The sequence below is a fragment of the Electrophorus electricus genome, chromosome 17 (genome assembly GCF_013358815.1).
Source record: "Electrophorus electricus isolate fEleEle1 chromosome 17, fEleEle1.pri, whole genome shotgun sequence".
Taxonomy (NCBI): domain Eukaryota; kingdom Metazoa; phylum Chordata; class Actinopteri; order Gymnotiformes; family Gymnotidae; genus Electrophorus; species Electrophorus electricus.
The window spans coordinates 2405363-2420325 of record NC_049551.1 but is presented as its reverse complement, the minus strand read 5'-3'; the positions used below and the strand labels follow the sequence as shown (position 1 = coordinate 2420325).

At 50.5% G+C, this 14963-nt stretch overlaps 1 protein-coding gene across 1 annotated transcript in view; it reads left to right on the top strand.

The window, feature by feature from the left end:
• The window catches only part of med13a (mediator complex subunit 13a), a 54644-nt gene that overhangs the window by 31477 nt on the left and 8204 nt on the right, over positions 1-14963 (top strand). Inside the window, exons 9-22 of the mRNA XM_035535212.1 lie at positions 748-1476; positions 2008-2224; positions 3388-3418; positions 3808-3929; positions 4322-4412; positions 4906-5117; positions 5429-5625; positions 7195-8120; positions 8572-8739; positions 9233-9456; positions 9765-9954; positions 10113-10524; positions 10908-11127; positions 11428-11619. Coding sequence (XP_035391105.1) covers positions 748-1476; positions 2008-2224; positions 3388-3418; positions 3808-3929; positions 4322-4412; positions 4906-5117; positions 5429-5625; positions 7195-8120; positions 8572-8739; positions 9233-9456; positions 9765-9954; positions 10113-10524; positions 10908-11127; positions 11428-11619 — 3931 coding nt within the window. The remainder of the gene's footprint in view (positions 1-747; positions 1477-2007; positions 2225-3387; positions 3419-3807; positions 3930-4321; positions 4413-4905; positions 5118-5428; positions 5626-7194; positions 8121-8571; positions 8740-9232; positions 9457-9764; positions 9955-10112; positions 10525-10907; positions 11128-11427; positions 11620-14963) is intronic.

Sequence of the window (14963 nt, the reverse complement as noted above, 5' to 3'; positions counted from 1 at the left end):
ATGAAATAAAGAAATGCTAAAATAAAGTCTTCACACAAATACACTTTCAGTCATGGTCCAAAATGAAAACACACATGCCAGGCACCATGTACAGGAGAGCGTGTGTTTAGAGGGGGTGGTTGGAACAGAGGGGCAGCGTGGTCAGGTGGGCTCTGTGTGCCAGTGAGGGCATTCCCCACTACCTCCTGCCCAGGACCAGGTGGGCTTTACCGGTTACTCTAGTTCACGCTCGCTCTGCCCTTAACACACACGCTAGTTCATGCTCACTCTCAGAAAATTGCAGACCCCACGTACATATGTTGAGAAAAGGAGAGCCAGTGTGGGGTGCTTTGCGTTTTGCCTGTTATCCAAGTTGTGTGTTTGTTTGTGTGTGTGTGTGTGTGTGTGGGGGGGGGGGTAATCAAGGTTTGTGGATTTGTGGGTGTTTGTCTGAACATTCCTGTAATGCATTTATATCTGCACATTTTCATTCTCATTCAGCAACCTCAAAACAACTGATTGTTCAGTTAATCTTCTGTCAGCATAGAAAATAGAAAAAAAATTCCACTCTCCCAATTCCCCAACAGATCACACACACAAGCATATGTAGCTTTGACCAAAAAGGCTTCAAAAAAGTTAAATCCTCTTGTTAGAAAAAACAATACCTGGTATAAATGTAACACCTTGAGAGCTTTTTGAGTCCTTGGTTTTACATGACTCTTAATTAAATGTTGGTCCCATGATCAAAAGGTGTCTTCCCTCTTCTAGACACAAAGCCCCAAAACAGCGGGTGGGCGGAGCTCCCGGACAGGCCGCCTCCGCCGGGCAGGTTCAGCCGCCGCCCACCAAGCACAAAGCGGGCGAGAAACCCGAGAAGGGTGACAAGCTGCAGAAACGCCCACAAACGCCCTTCCACCACCGGAGCTCTGTCAGCGAGGATGTCTCCATAGAAACAGAAGCCTCGGCAGGCCAGCGACTGGCCCTCAGAAGTCAGGAGGGTGGGCGCTTCGCCGGGCTTCGCCCTTCCGACGTCTGTCCTGTGGCCAAGCCACCGGCGCTGATTGGTGGCGGCGGCGGAGGGGGTGGAGTCGGCGGCCCGGCAGAAATGGTGGGCTCCCCTCAGCCTCCGCCCCTCAGCCCGCACCCCTGCGACCGTGGTGAGGAAACCCCAGACGCCTTGAAGAACCCCTCCACGCCCCACAGCCAACACTTCTATCCTCCTTCCTCCGAGCCCTGCCTCCTGCCCCAGAAAGGTCCGGAGGACACGCGTGTGGATCCCCTGCCCCCACCCTTCCACGCCGCCTACCCAGAGACCTTGGAGCCGACGCTGTATGTCGGGGCAGCGGTGAGTCTGGAGGACGACGGGAGTCACACTCCCTGGAGGTTCTTCAACCTCCCCCGGAGGAAAGATCTGGAGTTCCCCACGCCCGCCCTGCCTTCAGACAAGCTCCGAGAAGAGGCCTCGCTCGGAACCGATGGGAACATGTCCGTCACCGAGTGAGTACACGACTCTGGGTTTGGTTTGCGTGGAGTGGTTTGAATCGTCATGCCGTCACAAATTCTCTTGACTTCAGTTGTTTTGTTTCGTGTAGCAGAGGCTTCTGTGATGCTCCGCCTCTCTCCCTTGCCCCGCTCCCACCACAAACACCCTTCCTGTGCGGCGTGTGTTCATTTCCTGGGTGGTTGTGGTCCACCTGTGCCACATTATTCTCTGGCTGTGCACTCTTTTGGTATCATGCATCAGTAATGTGTATGCATGGCACTGCTGCAGACAGATGCAATGTGGGCTGAGCTCTGCTGTAACATAGAACAACGCTATAACACGCATGGACACACACTTAACCGAGAGCATCTACAAAGATGTCAGATGTGCAGAATGGGGAGAGAGAGAATTGCACACGTGCACGCGCACACACACACAGCCTTTGAAATTTTTAGATAAATAATGTGCTAAGAAAAACGGTTCTAGACAGCAGACAGGACAGGGGGACAGAGGCATCCTGACGGTTCTGTTGGATCTGTCTGCAGGCTCATGGTGACGGCCACGCGCCCTCTCAAGGTGTCACAGGAGCGCGTTCAGACCTACCTGCAGCGGCGGAACCAGCACCTGGCTGCCGCCATTGCCGACGGCGACCACGAGCCCGAGGTAGACCCCTATGCCTTTGTAGACGGGGACGTCAAGTTCACCTTCTCCGACAAGAAGGACAAAGCTATTGGGGACAAGGAGCCTGGCAAGAAACACAAGGTGAGAGGCGGAAGGGCGAAGCTTGCCCTGGTGGAGGAGTTTTATCACCGCACAGTCACCTGAGCCTGCTGGGTCATAGACAGGGACGGAGACGGGGAGAGAAGGCATGATGAGGAAAGAGACAGAGAGAACAAAGAGGCTGTTCTTCCACGCTGCGTGGTTTTTATTGAGGACCGATTTGCACTTGTTTGTGGAGTGTTTTATATTATGTTATGCATGTATTTAAAGTGCTATCCACCTGATGCTTGAGACAGGAATTTTCATACGCACACAACTAAAACAGTGTGGCTGGGTAATTGGCTGTGTTCTGCACAGAGTCTGCCATGCTGAAGTGTTAATTCTAGGCTCTGTGCTCTCAGCGCGTGTAGCTGTTTGTTTAGTGTTTGCGGCGTGCATCGGCATGTCCCGATAGAGGAGAAGCGGATTGGGCACTTTGCGCACATCGAGGACCTGTGAGCCAATGAAACGGCCGGCACTGGCCTTCAGCTGTGCATGAGCGGCGCGCGGGTGAGCCGCTGTTCTGGGCACGCCCACGCTGCCCTCCCAAGCGCCGGACTGCACCACTAGTGCCCCAGAAATGCATATTCAGTCGTGCGAATTTTCCAGCAGCGCGTAATCGTGGCACAGGGGCCTGGCGGGGCGGTGGGGGACGCGCTCGGTTCTCAGCCGTAATGAAGGTTTTCAGCATTAAAAACCAGAATCCATTGATATCTCTCTGTTTCACTACGGTGCGTGTACTTCCACAAATCATGTATTCGTGTGCAGTGTGTCAGAAAGGGGGGAAAAAACAAACCGTGAATCGTGGTGAAATTTGAGGTTTTCATGATGTGTGACTCATTTCCTGGAGAGCTGTAATCAAATGGAGTGGCTACGATGTCGGGACCGGGAGTTTGGAACGTTCTGTATGTTTACGAAAAGCTGCTTGTGCCGCTCAGTCTCATGCAATGTTGCTCTTGCTGTTTGGACTTTAGTCAGCAAACCGTGTGCGTGTGTGTGCGCACCCATGTCTGCGTGTGTGTTTCTAATCAGAAAACAGAGTTTCTTACATAAGTGTTGCCATTCAGAAGGTCACCAACACACGTCTGTTTTGCTTTGGGGATAAAGTACAACCTTACTTAGTGGGTTTCTCTCTCTCTCTCTCTCTCTCTCTCTCTCTCTCTCAGGGGGAGGATGGAGGTCCTTGTTCTTCAGACGGTAAGATGTTCTGTTTCTCTTCCAGTCAAGTTTTGCCTGTCTAACTCCGTCTTCGGGTGAAACGTAAAGTTAGAAAAGCTGGGGACCAGCCATCAGATTACCCACCGAACCCTCCGCCTCGGCGGGGTCCGAGTGACGGGGGTTAGACCAGCCCTGTGTTTGCTCAGCTGTGCTTCCAGAGGCTTTAATGAGTGCACTGGCTTGTTCAGGTTCACATCAAACAGTGTGAAGGAGACCTTCACTCCCTTTACACTTCCACACTCTCGTCTGCGTGAAACTCCTAGGCAGATCGAGAGAGAGGATGAGGAGGGGCACTGTTTCCTGTCTGCAGCCGTCCCATTTGTGCTTTTTCACCCTCTCTAATTACCCCCCCCCACACACACACACAGATGCTCAGCGGGGTGCAGCCCATAAAAGTGGTGCCTCCACCAGCCTGATTCATGACTCAGACCTGGCGGTCTCCATCAAAGATCTGGACAACATCTTCAACTCTGACGAAGACGAACAAACGGTTAGCATGAGCAAGATGGCTCGTAATGCGCACACACACACACACACACGTACACACACACACACACATATATACATACACCTACACACACACACACACACACACACACACCACCATCTCTGTTGAGCAAGAGGTAGTACCAATCTGTCAGTAGCACAGATGTCTCATGATAAAACACAGTGAATGCATGTGCATGTCTGGATAGTGCAGGTCTGCGTGTACAGGATTTGAGTGTCTGTGTGTGTGTGTGTGTGTGTGTGTGTGTGTGAGACTAGATTACTAACAGCAAAATGGTCTCTTTGGCAAAAAAAATGGCATTGCTGAATGAAGTGGGAATTTGGCCGGTCCTTCCTGGCCTGTGGGTTCTGAACGTTCTCCTCGTCTTTCTGCAGCCTGGTGGCAGGAGAGCAGCTAATGGAACAGACGAGAAGTTTGGCACCAAGGACCCCAAGCCAGCCACCCTGGACGCCGTGTCGTGCATCAGTGAGTGGAGACTCCACAGAGGGCCCGGCTAACACCCCCTCACGCATACAGACAGGCAAAACCGGGAGTTTCTCCTTTATAGCATGTACAGATGGTGTTTCCTTAGTCTGAATGGTTTGCGAGCACACACACACACACACACACACACACATCTCCAGTATTGATTTGGGATGCACAACATAACCAGCCACTTCAGTAAATGGTCACACACCAACAGTATATTTAAGCACCCAGTATTGGTTCCTACATTTCAAAAGGCCAAAAGCAGGACTTTGTGTTTCGCTCAGAGTCGAAGCAGCCCTGTCACACACGCTGATGCACAGATTAACCACTGGTATCTATCTGAGATCTTAAAGAAGGGAAGACATGGAAAACTAACACATACCAAACATGAACGTTAGCAGAGTGAAGGTCCTCCACTGCCTGTGCACGTCTCCTCTTCCCACTTAATGTCCCCGCCTCCGTCCCCGCCCCGATTCTGTGGTCTGTCCAGGTTCTGCAGACCTTCACCAGATGTTCCCCACGCCTCCATCCCTGGAGCAGCACATCATGGGTTACTCGCCCATGAACGTGGGCAGTAAGGAGTACGGCAGCGTGGAGGCTGGCCCTGGTCTCAACTCTCTGGACGGGCCGTCCACGCTGGCCGGGCACTTTAAGATCGAGGTGGAAGAGAGCTTCTGCAGTCCCAAACCGTCCGAGGTCAAGGTGCGTCTTCTGCTCCCTGCACGGTCCGCGTCTATCAGTTCCCAGTTCAATCTAGTCGTCCGCTGGGTTGTGTTGTGATTAGTGCGAGTTTGGACCGTGAGTCTGGTTGGTTTGTCTTCTGCCTTGTCTGGTTTAGGTAAAGCCCATAAGCAGTTACGATGGCCACTTACGTGTGTGTGTGTGTGTGTGTGTGTGTGTGTGTGTGTGTGTGTGTGTGTGTGTGTGTGTGTGTGTGTGTGTGTGTGTGTGTGTGTGTGTGTGTGTGTGTGTGTGCGCGCGCGCACCTTTCCCCTCTTGTCGCCGGGTCTCAGGACTTCTCGTTCGTGTATAAGCCCGAGCTGTGTCAGGCCTTTGTGGGCTGCTCCATGTTCGCCCCGTTGAAAACACTCCCTAGCCAGTGCCTGGCCCCCATCAAGCTGCCCGAGGATTGCGTGTACCGACCCAGCTGGACCCTGGGCAAGCTGGAACTTCTGAACCCCGTAGCTTCCATGAGCTTCAACAGGGACAGGTGAGCACCACAGAGCCTCTCCCGCACACCCCCCACCATGCTGACCGAGCACTCGATAGAGCAGTAACCAGAGTGTCTACTATAAATCCCCTCGCACCGTGTTCAATCAGAGAGGTCCTGACACATTCGCTCTGACTTACAACACAGCAGAGAGTGTTAAACAGCTGTAGTGTGCACACTGGACACCCTACACATGTTTACAAAAATGCACTTGTATGTTTGTTTTAAACACATGCAGATATGAAAACCAGCATAACTTTATCCTAAAATAACAGGTGTACCTTTTTTGTTTTGACTTTTTCAGTCTTAAAATGCTTTCTTAAGCAACACTTACTGTTTACACAGTTAAATAATATGAATTTATCCTTATCCTTTCACAGCCTGTAATTACTATCTGACAGGCACCACCTGTATTTTATACCACGAACTTGCTTCCATGAGTCAGCGTTCGGCTCTGTGGCTTGGTACTTAGCTGTTTGTGACTTTATGGAGTTAAGGAACCCAAGTGTCGTAGCTAGGCGGATCCGTTTCAGCCGTTTTTGTGGTAAACTCTTTGCCGGTTCTGTAGCAGGGACACAGGTGCGGTGAGCCTGAGCGCTGTGTGTGCAGGCTCTGGCCACACTGTGGGAGGCCTGTGTGTGAGGTTCAGCTTCAGCTTTCTACAAGCTGCTTAGGCCACTTTTAAAACCTGCTGCAGCTATGGTGTACGGCCACCTCTTCAAACAGCAGTGCCTTAGAACCCTGCCAGCTGTTAAAGGCCATGGAGAAACAAACAAACAAACAAACACACACCACACACACACATGGACACGCACACGGACAAGCTGCACCTTCATTCCTTTCCCAGCTGCTTGCTGGCCTGTCTGTTCAGAAATAGGCCATGTGTTCTTAGCTGAGGGTTCGGGGCGGTGCGGCGGTTTCCTGCCCGACGACCGACTGCAATCTCGGGCTCCTGTGTCTGATTTTCTCCATTAGGGAGTTTGAAAGGGCAGCGGCCCCAGGACCAGGTGCTCCACGGCACCGCGTCTGGTTACGTCCCGCTGCTCTGGGCTGGATCGTCTGTAATCAGACCGGATCCTGTCTGGTTTCATATTCTAAATCAAATAGCTGTAATACCGAAGCAAACATTAACCCCCTGCTCATTACAGCCTCTAGCAGTTTTATAAGGGCCGAACACCCCTGACTGACCTGAGCAGCTATACCCGTATTTGTGGACTAGAGTCTGTCTGCTGGGCGCAGCTGCCTTCTGCTTTCTTCGCTGGTCAGGCTCTGCCTGTGATTCATTCTTACTACACAAATAACATTTCTGATGCCAGTGGCTTGCTTGTGGGTGTGGAGCATAGTTCACCGGGCCTGTGGCTGGGTGTCTTCCACATCAGTGTCACTGTAAGGTGAGAAGTAGTTCCCTACCTCTAAAATATCCGGCCACCAGCAATCCTTTAATCACAGTCAGGCCTTGTATTCTACACTCTGGTGGGTGGGTGGGTGGGTGTGTGTGTGCTCGCTGCTGATTGGCCAGTGGGGTGGAGGCGGGGTTGTCATCATTGGTCCATCTCTTCTGTGTTGCAGTAACATCCCCAGTGTGGGCAGTGCTGTGGAGCCGGACTACAGCCAATCTTACACCCCCCAGACCCACACGCCCTTCATATCCAACAGCGCCCCTCCCAGCAACAGCGGCGCGGGCATCCTGCCCTCGCCTGCCACCCCTCGTTTCTCTGCCCCCACGCCGCGCACGCCCCGCACCCCGCGCACGCCCCGCGGGCCCGCTAGCGTCCAGGGCTCGCTGAAGTACGAGAGCTCAGACCTGTACTCGCCGGCGTCCACGCCGTCCACTTGCCGCCCGCTCAACTCGGTGGAGCCGGCCACGGTGCCCCCGATTCCCGAGGCCCACAGTCTTTACGTCACGCTCATCCTGTCCGAGTCGGTCATGAACCTCTTCAAGGACTGCAACTTCGACAGCTGCTGCATCTGCGTGTGCAACATGAACATCAAGGGCGCCGACGTGGGCGTGTACGTCAGCGACCCCAACATGGAGGCCCAGTACCCGTGCGGCTGCGGCTTCAGCGCCGTCGTCAACCGCCGCTACGGCAACGGCTCGGGCCTCTTCCTGGAAGACGAGCTGGACATCATTGGGCGGGGCTCCGACGTGAGCCGCGAGGCGGAGAAGCGCTTTGAGGTGCTGAGGAACTCCTCGCTGGAGAAGCTCGGCGGAACGGCGAGGGACCGCGTCCCCGACGAGCTGGTCCTTCTTCTGCAGGACCAATGCACCAATCCCTTCTCGCCGGTGGTGGGCGTGGATCCGGAGACAGGGGCCTCCAGGACAGCAGGGGGTGCTGGTGTCCCGCCCTGCGTGCGCGTTGAAGAGAGGGACTTCCACAACGACTGCTATCAGGCCCTGGAGCACGGGAGGCAGTTTATGGACAACATGTCGGGGGGAAAAGTGGATGAGACGGTGGTGAAAAGCAGCTGCCTGCATCCCTGGGCCAAACACAATGGTGAGACACTGTCCACCTGAGCTGTGTTTATTAATGACTTCAGATGTTTATGAATGTGTACATTTATTGGAAGGCTTCGAGCACTTTGACTAAACACAGTCATTATGTGTGCATACCTCGTCCAGCAGACGGGTCGTGTCAGTCTTTTGTCCTTTATGACTCTTGTAAGGGGTTTATTGTCCTGATTTGCTTTTGGCAGTTATAAGTGCTGTAAAAGACTGATAAAGGTTTGCACTTGGAGTTCTTCCATTGCCCTTATGTGATCTGTTCACTTTTAGATTGCTCTGTCAAATGGGCATATACATACACGTGGGCATATACATGCATGCGGGCATGTACGTCTTTGGTTGTGGTGGTTTGATGCATGAAGGCTTAAATTCGGAGAAAATTTGTCATACTGCCTGTCCACCTACACTCCCTTTTTCTGTGTGTGTGTCTGTGTGTGTCTCAGCTGTGGACGTGAGTGCTCTGTGCTCCCAGGACGTGCTGAGGGTGCTCCTCTCCCTGCAGCCTGTGTTGCAGGACACCATCCAGAAGAAGAGGACCGTGCGCTCCTGGGGCGTCCAGGGTCCTCTCACCTGGCAGCAGTTCCACAAGATGGCTGGACGAGGCTCCTACGGTAAGCAGGAGTCCCTCTAGACGCCTCCGGGTGCTAAGCAGTCCTGCGTAAATAGCAAACTTGCACTCGTTCTTTCACTGATGGCCTGCAGTATATAGTGAAGGTTCAGAGCACGGGTCAGACTGCATTCCATCAGAGCCGCAGAAGCTCAGGTCTAGTGTGTTTAACATACCTGCAGCAGCTCCTTGGCTAATCATGGAGCCGCTCAGCATGTCAGTGAGGTGTGGTAGAGGTGGGAAGGCCCTGGCTGCTCTGCGTGTCATGGCGGTGTGGTAGAGGTGGGAAGGCCCTGGCTGCTCTGCGTGTCAGTGAGGTGTGGTAGAGGTGGGAAGGCCCTGGCTGCTCTGCGTGTCAGTGAGGTGTGGTAGAGGTGGGAAGGCCCTGGCTGCTCTGCGTGTCAGTGAGGTGTGGTAGAGGTGGGAATGCCCTGGCTGCTCTGCGTGTCAGGGCGGTAGATGGAAAAACGTTTTTCTCTCCCCCCACCCCCCACCAGGCACGGACGAGTCCCCAGAGCCTCTGCCCATTCCCACCTTCCTGGTGGGGTACGAGTACGACTTTGTGGTGCTGTCTCCCTTTGGTTTGCCGTACTGGGAGAAACTCCTGCTGGAACCCTTCGGCTCTCAGAGAGACGTGGGCTACCTGGTGCTCTGTCCAGAGAACGACGCGTTGCTCAGCGGAGCAAGGACTTTCTTCAGGGAGCTAACAGCTGTTTACGAGGTGTGTGTGCATTTTTTAATTTATTTTTTTGCTTAATCAGAGAATTTTTGCATTTGTTTGTGATAGTTGATGTTCATACTGTCAGACATTCCTTTATCTGGAGATGCTGAGTTATATCTGCACATAATTGATTAAAGTTGTGTTTGTACTGTTTTACTATTAGAATTTCATTAGTCTCCAGTGCTAGTGTATTGTTGTTTATCCAACAGTCTAAGTCTAGTGTATCCTTTGTCTAAACAAATCATATTAACCTGTTCACGGCAAGTTGACTTGTTGCTGATTTGTGTTCACTTTGCTTTGTCCAATAGTCTTGTAAGCTAGGTCAGCATCGGCCAATCTCCAAAGTGCATGCGGACGGAATTGTAAGAGTAGGTGGAGCTGCTGCCAAGAAATTGTCAGAGCAGCCGGTTTCCGATTGGTTCCTGAAGGCGGCCAATGGTAGCAGTGAAGCCTTCACCAAGCTTAAGCTGTTCGCCCAAGTGTGCAGGCATGATCTGGGTAAGTTTTTTTTTTCTCCCCGTGTTACTTCAGCAACAAACAGCAGTCAACCTTCCCAGCAAATGTTATCTTTTCTGTTATGAGTAAAACGCTTGGGTCTGTAGTGACTGAAATTCTGACCTCATAGAGTAATAGCTCAACCTTTGTCTGTCTCTCAGCTCCTTACCTCGCTGCGCAGCCATTGGACAGCTCCTTGCTCACTCAACCAAGTCCCCCCCCTTCCACCACACAGTCCACGCCCACACAGTCCTCAGGCTTGACCTCCTCTTCTAACACCCAGTCGTCATTGGCCTCTGGAGGTCCCTCCCTCAACAACAACGCTGCCCCTGGCAACGGTGGGCCCGGGTTACCAGGCAGCACCAGTAGCACGCCTTCCTCAGGCCCGCAGAGTGGCAGTATGCAGCCTACCAAGCCGACTTCCTTTCCTCCCTTTGGGACGATGGGAGCCCAGAGCAGCGGCTCCCAGTCTGGGGCTTTGGGCCAGCAGGCTGGCGCCCAAAACTCCAGCCTCTCCGGAGACAGCTCGTTCAGCTCCAGCCAGACTCAGGGCCCTTCCGAACCGCCGGAGAGGTACATCAAGCCAGCCACGCTTCAGAAACCTCAGCGTCTCCTCTCATTTGCATAACCTTGATGTATTATGTTCATTCACGCAAAAAAAAAAAAAAAGATGAGGAAAGACATTTGTGTGTCGAAGCCAGTCAGATTAAATATTTAGTGTGAGCAGGCGTTTGAAAAGGGTGTTTTAATGGCTGTTTTTTTGATAATGAACATGTTCGGAGATCTTCAGTGCACTGTAACTGACTAAACAGCACACGGTCTAGTCTTCACAAAAAAGTATCGAGTCAGCTATTGTAGAAGAGAAAAGCCAGGCTGGCTGTGTGGGTGTGGGGGTGTGAGCCCTGTACATACTACTGAAGCTCCCTGACTCCAGTGTGCTTGACCACTGCTTCCAGCACCATGGAGAGGGACAAGGTTGGAGTTCCCACGGACGGCGAGTCGCACGCGGTCACGTACCCGCCTGCCATCATGGTCTACATGGTGGACCCATTCTCCTATGAGGACGCGGACGTGGGCACGGCTCACTCCAGCGCCTGGACGCTCGCTCTGCTACGCTGCTACCTGGAGATGCTGCAGCTGCTCCCCGCACACATGCGCAGCTCCGTCTCAGTGCAGGTACGCGCTCGCACACACTTCACCACTTCAACGGAATCTTCTGGAATTATAATATTGTGAAATGTCTGCATAGTATTTCAGAGTAGAATCCTGTAGCCTTCCAGTCTGTGCAGACATGTGGAGTCCTCCAGATCAATGTAGAGTGGACCCTGAGCTACCAGCGCTTACTGTTTTATTCTGCTTCATTAAAAACTTCACGCATTTTGATGTAGTCCAGAACTTGTGAACGATGTCAGCGGTGTTTGTTGTTTATTTTTCTTATTCTCCCCAACGCTCCCGACTGGTCGTGTGTCCCCTCAGATCATCCCGTGTCAGTACCTCCTACAGCCAGTCAAGAGTGAGGAGAGGCAGCTCTACGCTCAGCACCTGAAATCGCTGGCCTTCTCTGTCTTCTCCCAGTGCCGGCGGCCCCTCCCAGCCTCCACCAACGTTAAATCGCTCACAGGCTTCGGGCCAGGCCTCGCACTCGACAGCGCCCTCAAGAGCCCAGAGGTGAGGAAAGGGTAACGGGTCAGGTGGTTGTGTACGCTGTGCGATTTATCCATCTTGGAGAGCAACAACTGGAAAGACTTTTTTTCCTCTTTTACAATCAAACTTTTATTTATCTGACCAATTTATCAACTTGTTAGAATATATCTCTTCAATATTTTTTCCTCTTCCTCATACTTGGTTTACATTTCGAGAGGAGTACACAGGAAGTACAGCTTAATGTATGTAAAAGCCACAGTCATGGTGAAATTAGTTTTGGCTCCCCTAAGGAACTTCACTAAGGTACATCTAGGAACTGACGTATTAGCACGCATGGCTTCTTCAGTGTTTCCTGCCAACAGTGTCTTTGAGAGGGAGAGCTGTTTACTCTGTAGTACTGAACCAGTCCTGGGAAACTGTCTTTAATCCAATATGGGAATTAAATCCCTGTTTATTTGCTTGGATAAAGTGGTTATTATTGTAGCATTGCCCATGTTGTGTGGCTACCATTATAATGCCAACACTCTGTTAGATAACATAGCAGTAATTGATGCTGATATGATCTAAATGATTCCCCTGAATACTGTCTTGATATCTATTCGTATATGAGGAAATTACTATACTGTATCGGTGTCTATATCGCTAATATTACTCTGTGTGCGTCAGCCGCTTACATTTTTACCAGCCACCATTTTGTAGTCACACATTTGTGTAACATTTGACTTGGTTAAAAAAAATCAGCAACAATACAATCACTTGGAAATAGATTTGGAAATAAACATACTTCAAAATTTGATGCGTGTTTAACTTTGCAAATGTTGCATAATTGCCCATTGTCACCCCAGGCAACAGTGCACTGTAAAGGAAAAGTTGTTATAGTGCACACGTGCACTCACACTCTTCTGATGTAATACAACACGATACAGACACCAATAAGTTCTAGAGGTAGTTCCTCTCAGTCTTGTGTGTGTTTCATAAACTGCTTCCTGCTCACTTAGGTGTCCCTAACTAACCGTAACTAGCCTTAACTAAACTAAACTTAGCTAAACTTTCATACGAGCTAAATTATATTTGGCTAACTTACACAGTCTACAATATGCTGCTGGTGCTACACAGTGCGACTTTTCAATATTACCGTAATGTTACGTGAGCTGACGTGTTATGATGACCGCTAACGCTAAGCAAACGCGCTGCTTTCTTGCGAGGCCATTCATAATTGTGTGAAGGGTCTGTTTTTCACCGATGGCGTGTGCACTTCTGAAAAGTGCGTTCAGCTTTTCACTCTGAATAGAGCTCTCGTTGCAGCCATTTTCTCCAGAGCGGACTTTCCTTGAACGACGCATGTTACCTTATGACATTTCAATGCTTCATGGTGCTTGATAGCCTCCGATCTTTCAAATATTTTGTGCCTACAGTGAAGTTGTTAGTCTTGCTGCTGGCAGGAATGTGCCGACGACAGCTGGAGCAAAACATTGACTGGCTGCTCTCGTCAAAGAACCAGCCAGTCACATAACTTGCCATTGTCAGCTCTTCTCCACTTCTCATTAGAAAAAAACGAAACCACACTTTAACTTTAGGTTTGTCCCCTGGCTCCTCTTTGAGAAGGCTTGCTGTTGTACAGTCGTGGCCAAAAGTTTTGACACTGACTTCGGTTTTGGTTTTCACAAAGTTTGCTGCTTCAGTTTTCATGGTGGCGAAATGCATGGACTAAATTATGAAGAGTGATCAGATGAATTGCGATTAATTGCAAAGTCCTTCCTTGCCATGAAAATTAACTTAATCACAAAAACTCATTTCCACTGCATTTCAGCCCTGCCACAAAATGACCTGCTAACATCATTTCAGTGATCATCTCGTTAGCTCAGATGTGTTAACGAGGACAAGGCAGCTTGGATCACTCTGTCATGCTGATTGAATTACAAGAGCAGACTTGCTTTAAAAGGGGGGTGGTGCTTGAAGTCATTGTCTTCTGTTAACCATGGTTACCTCCAAGGAAACGCGTGTAGTCATCATTGCCTTGCATCAAAGGCCTTCACAGGCAAAGGCATTGCTGCTTGTAAGATTGTGCCTAAATCAAATGTTTATCAGATCATCTAGACCTTCAAGGAGAGAGGCTCAATTGCTGTGGAGAAGAGGCTTCAGGGCGCCCAAGAAAGAGGGTTTGCCTGCGGTATCGGGTCACCACCCCTGTGGAGCTTGCTCAGGAATGGCAGCAGGCAGGTGTGAGTGCATCTGCGCACACAGTGAGGTGAAGGCTCTAAGACGGCAGCAAAGAAGCCACTTTTCTCCAAGAAACCTGTCAAGGACAGACTGACATTCTGCAGGAAGCACAGGGATTGCACTGCAGAGGATTTGGGTAAAGTTATTTTCTTTGATGAAGCAAGGCCCCTTCAGACTGTTTGGGACATATAGGGAGGGGGGGGATTGTCTGGAGAAGGAAAGGTGAGTGCTGCAATGAGTCCTGTGCCATTCCAACAGCAAAGCATTCTGGGACCGTTCATGTGTGGGGTTGTTTCTCATCCAAGGGAGTGAGCTCACTCACAGTTTTGCCTAAGAACACTGCCATGAATTAAGTATGGTATCAAAACATTCTCCAAGAGCAACAACTGCCAACAATCCAGGAGCTTTTTGTGATGAACAGTGTTTTTTTCCAGCATGATGGAGCACCATGTCACGAGGCAAAAGTGATAACTAAGTGGCTCGATGAACAAAACATTTTGGATCCATAGCCAGGAAACTCCCCAGATCTAAATCCCATTGAGAACCTGTGGTCAATCCTCAAAAAGCAGGAGGGCAAACAAAAACAGAGATTGTGATCAACTCCAAGCAGGGATTAGGCAAGAATGGGTTGCCATCAGTCAGGATTTGGCCTAGAAGCTGATATCCAGCAATGCCGGGGTGAACTGCAGAAGTCTTGAAACAGACGGGTCAGCATGGTAAATGTTGAGACTTTGCATAAATGTGATTGTCAATAAAAGTAAAAAAAAAAAAAAAAAAAAAAAGCTTAGAATTGTACTTCAGTATACCATAGAAACATCTGACAAAAAGATCTAACACTGAGGCAGCAAACTATGAAAACCAAAGTTTGTATCAGTCTCAAAACGCTTGGCCGGGACTGTGTACCACCACATATCTGTTCACTTCTTCTACTGCTAATGGCGTTTGCACAGGCACAGAATTGCTGCCCTCGACAGGTCAGTTGTAATACTAAATTGAATGTTCTCGCTTTCTCTCTCCTGTCCAAATTGCTAACCTGAAACTGTGGCTTGTGGGTTGATGAAATTTACTTACCACTTCATAAATTTACCCACATTTGGCCAGTGGTGGGTGCTAATTTCCCGTGTGTGGCTTTGTGACATTTTTTTCTC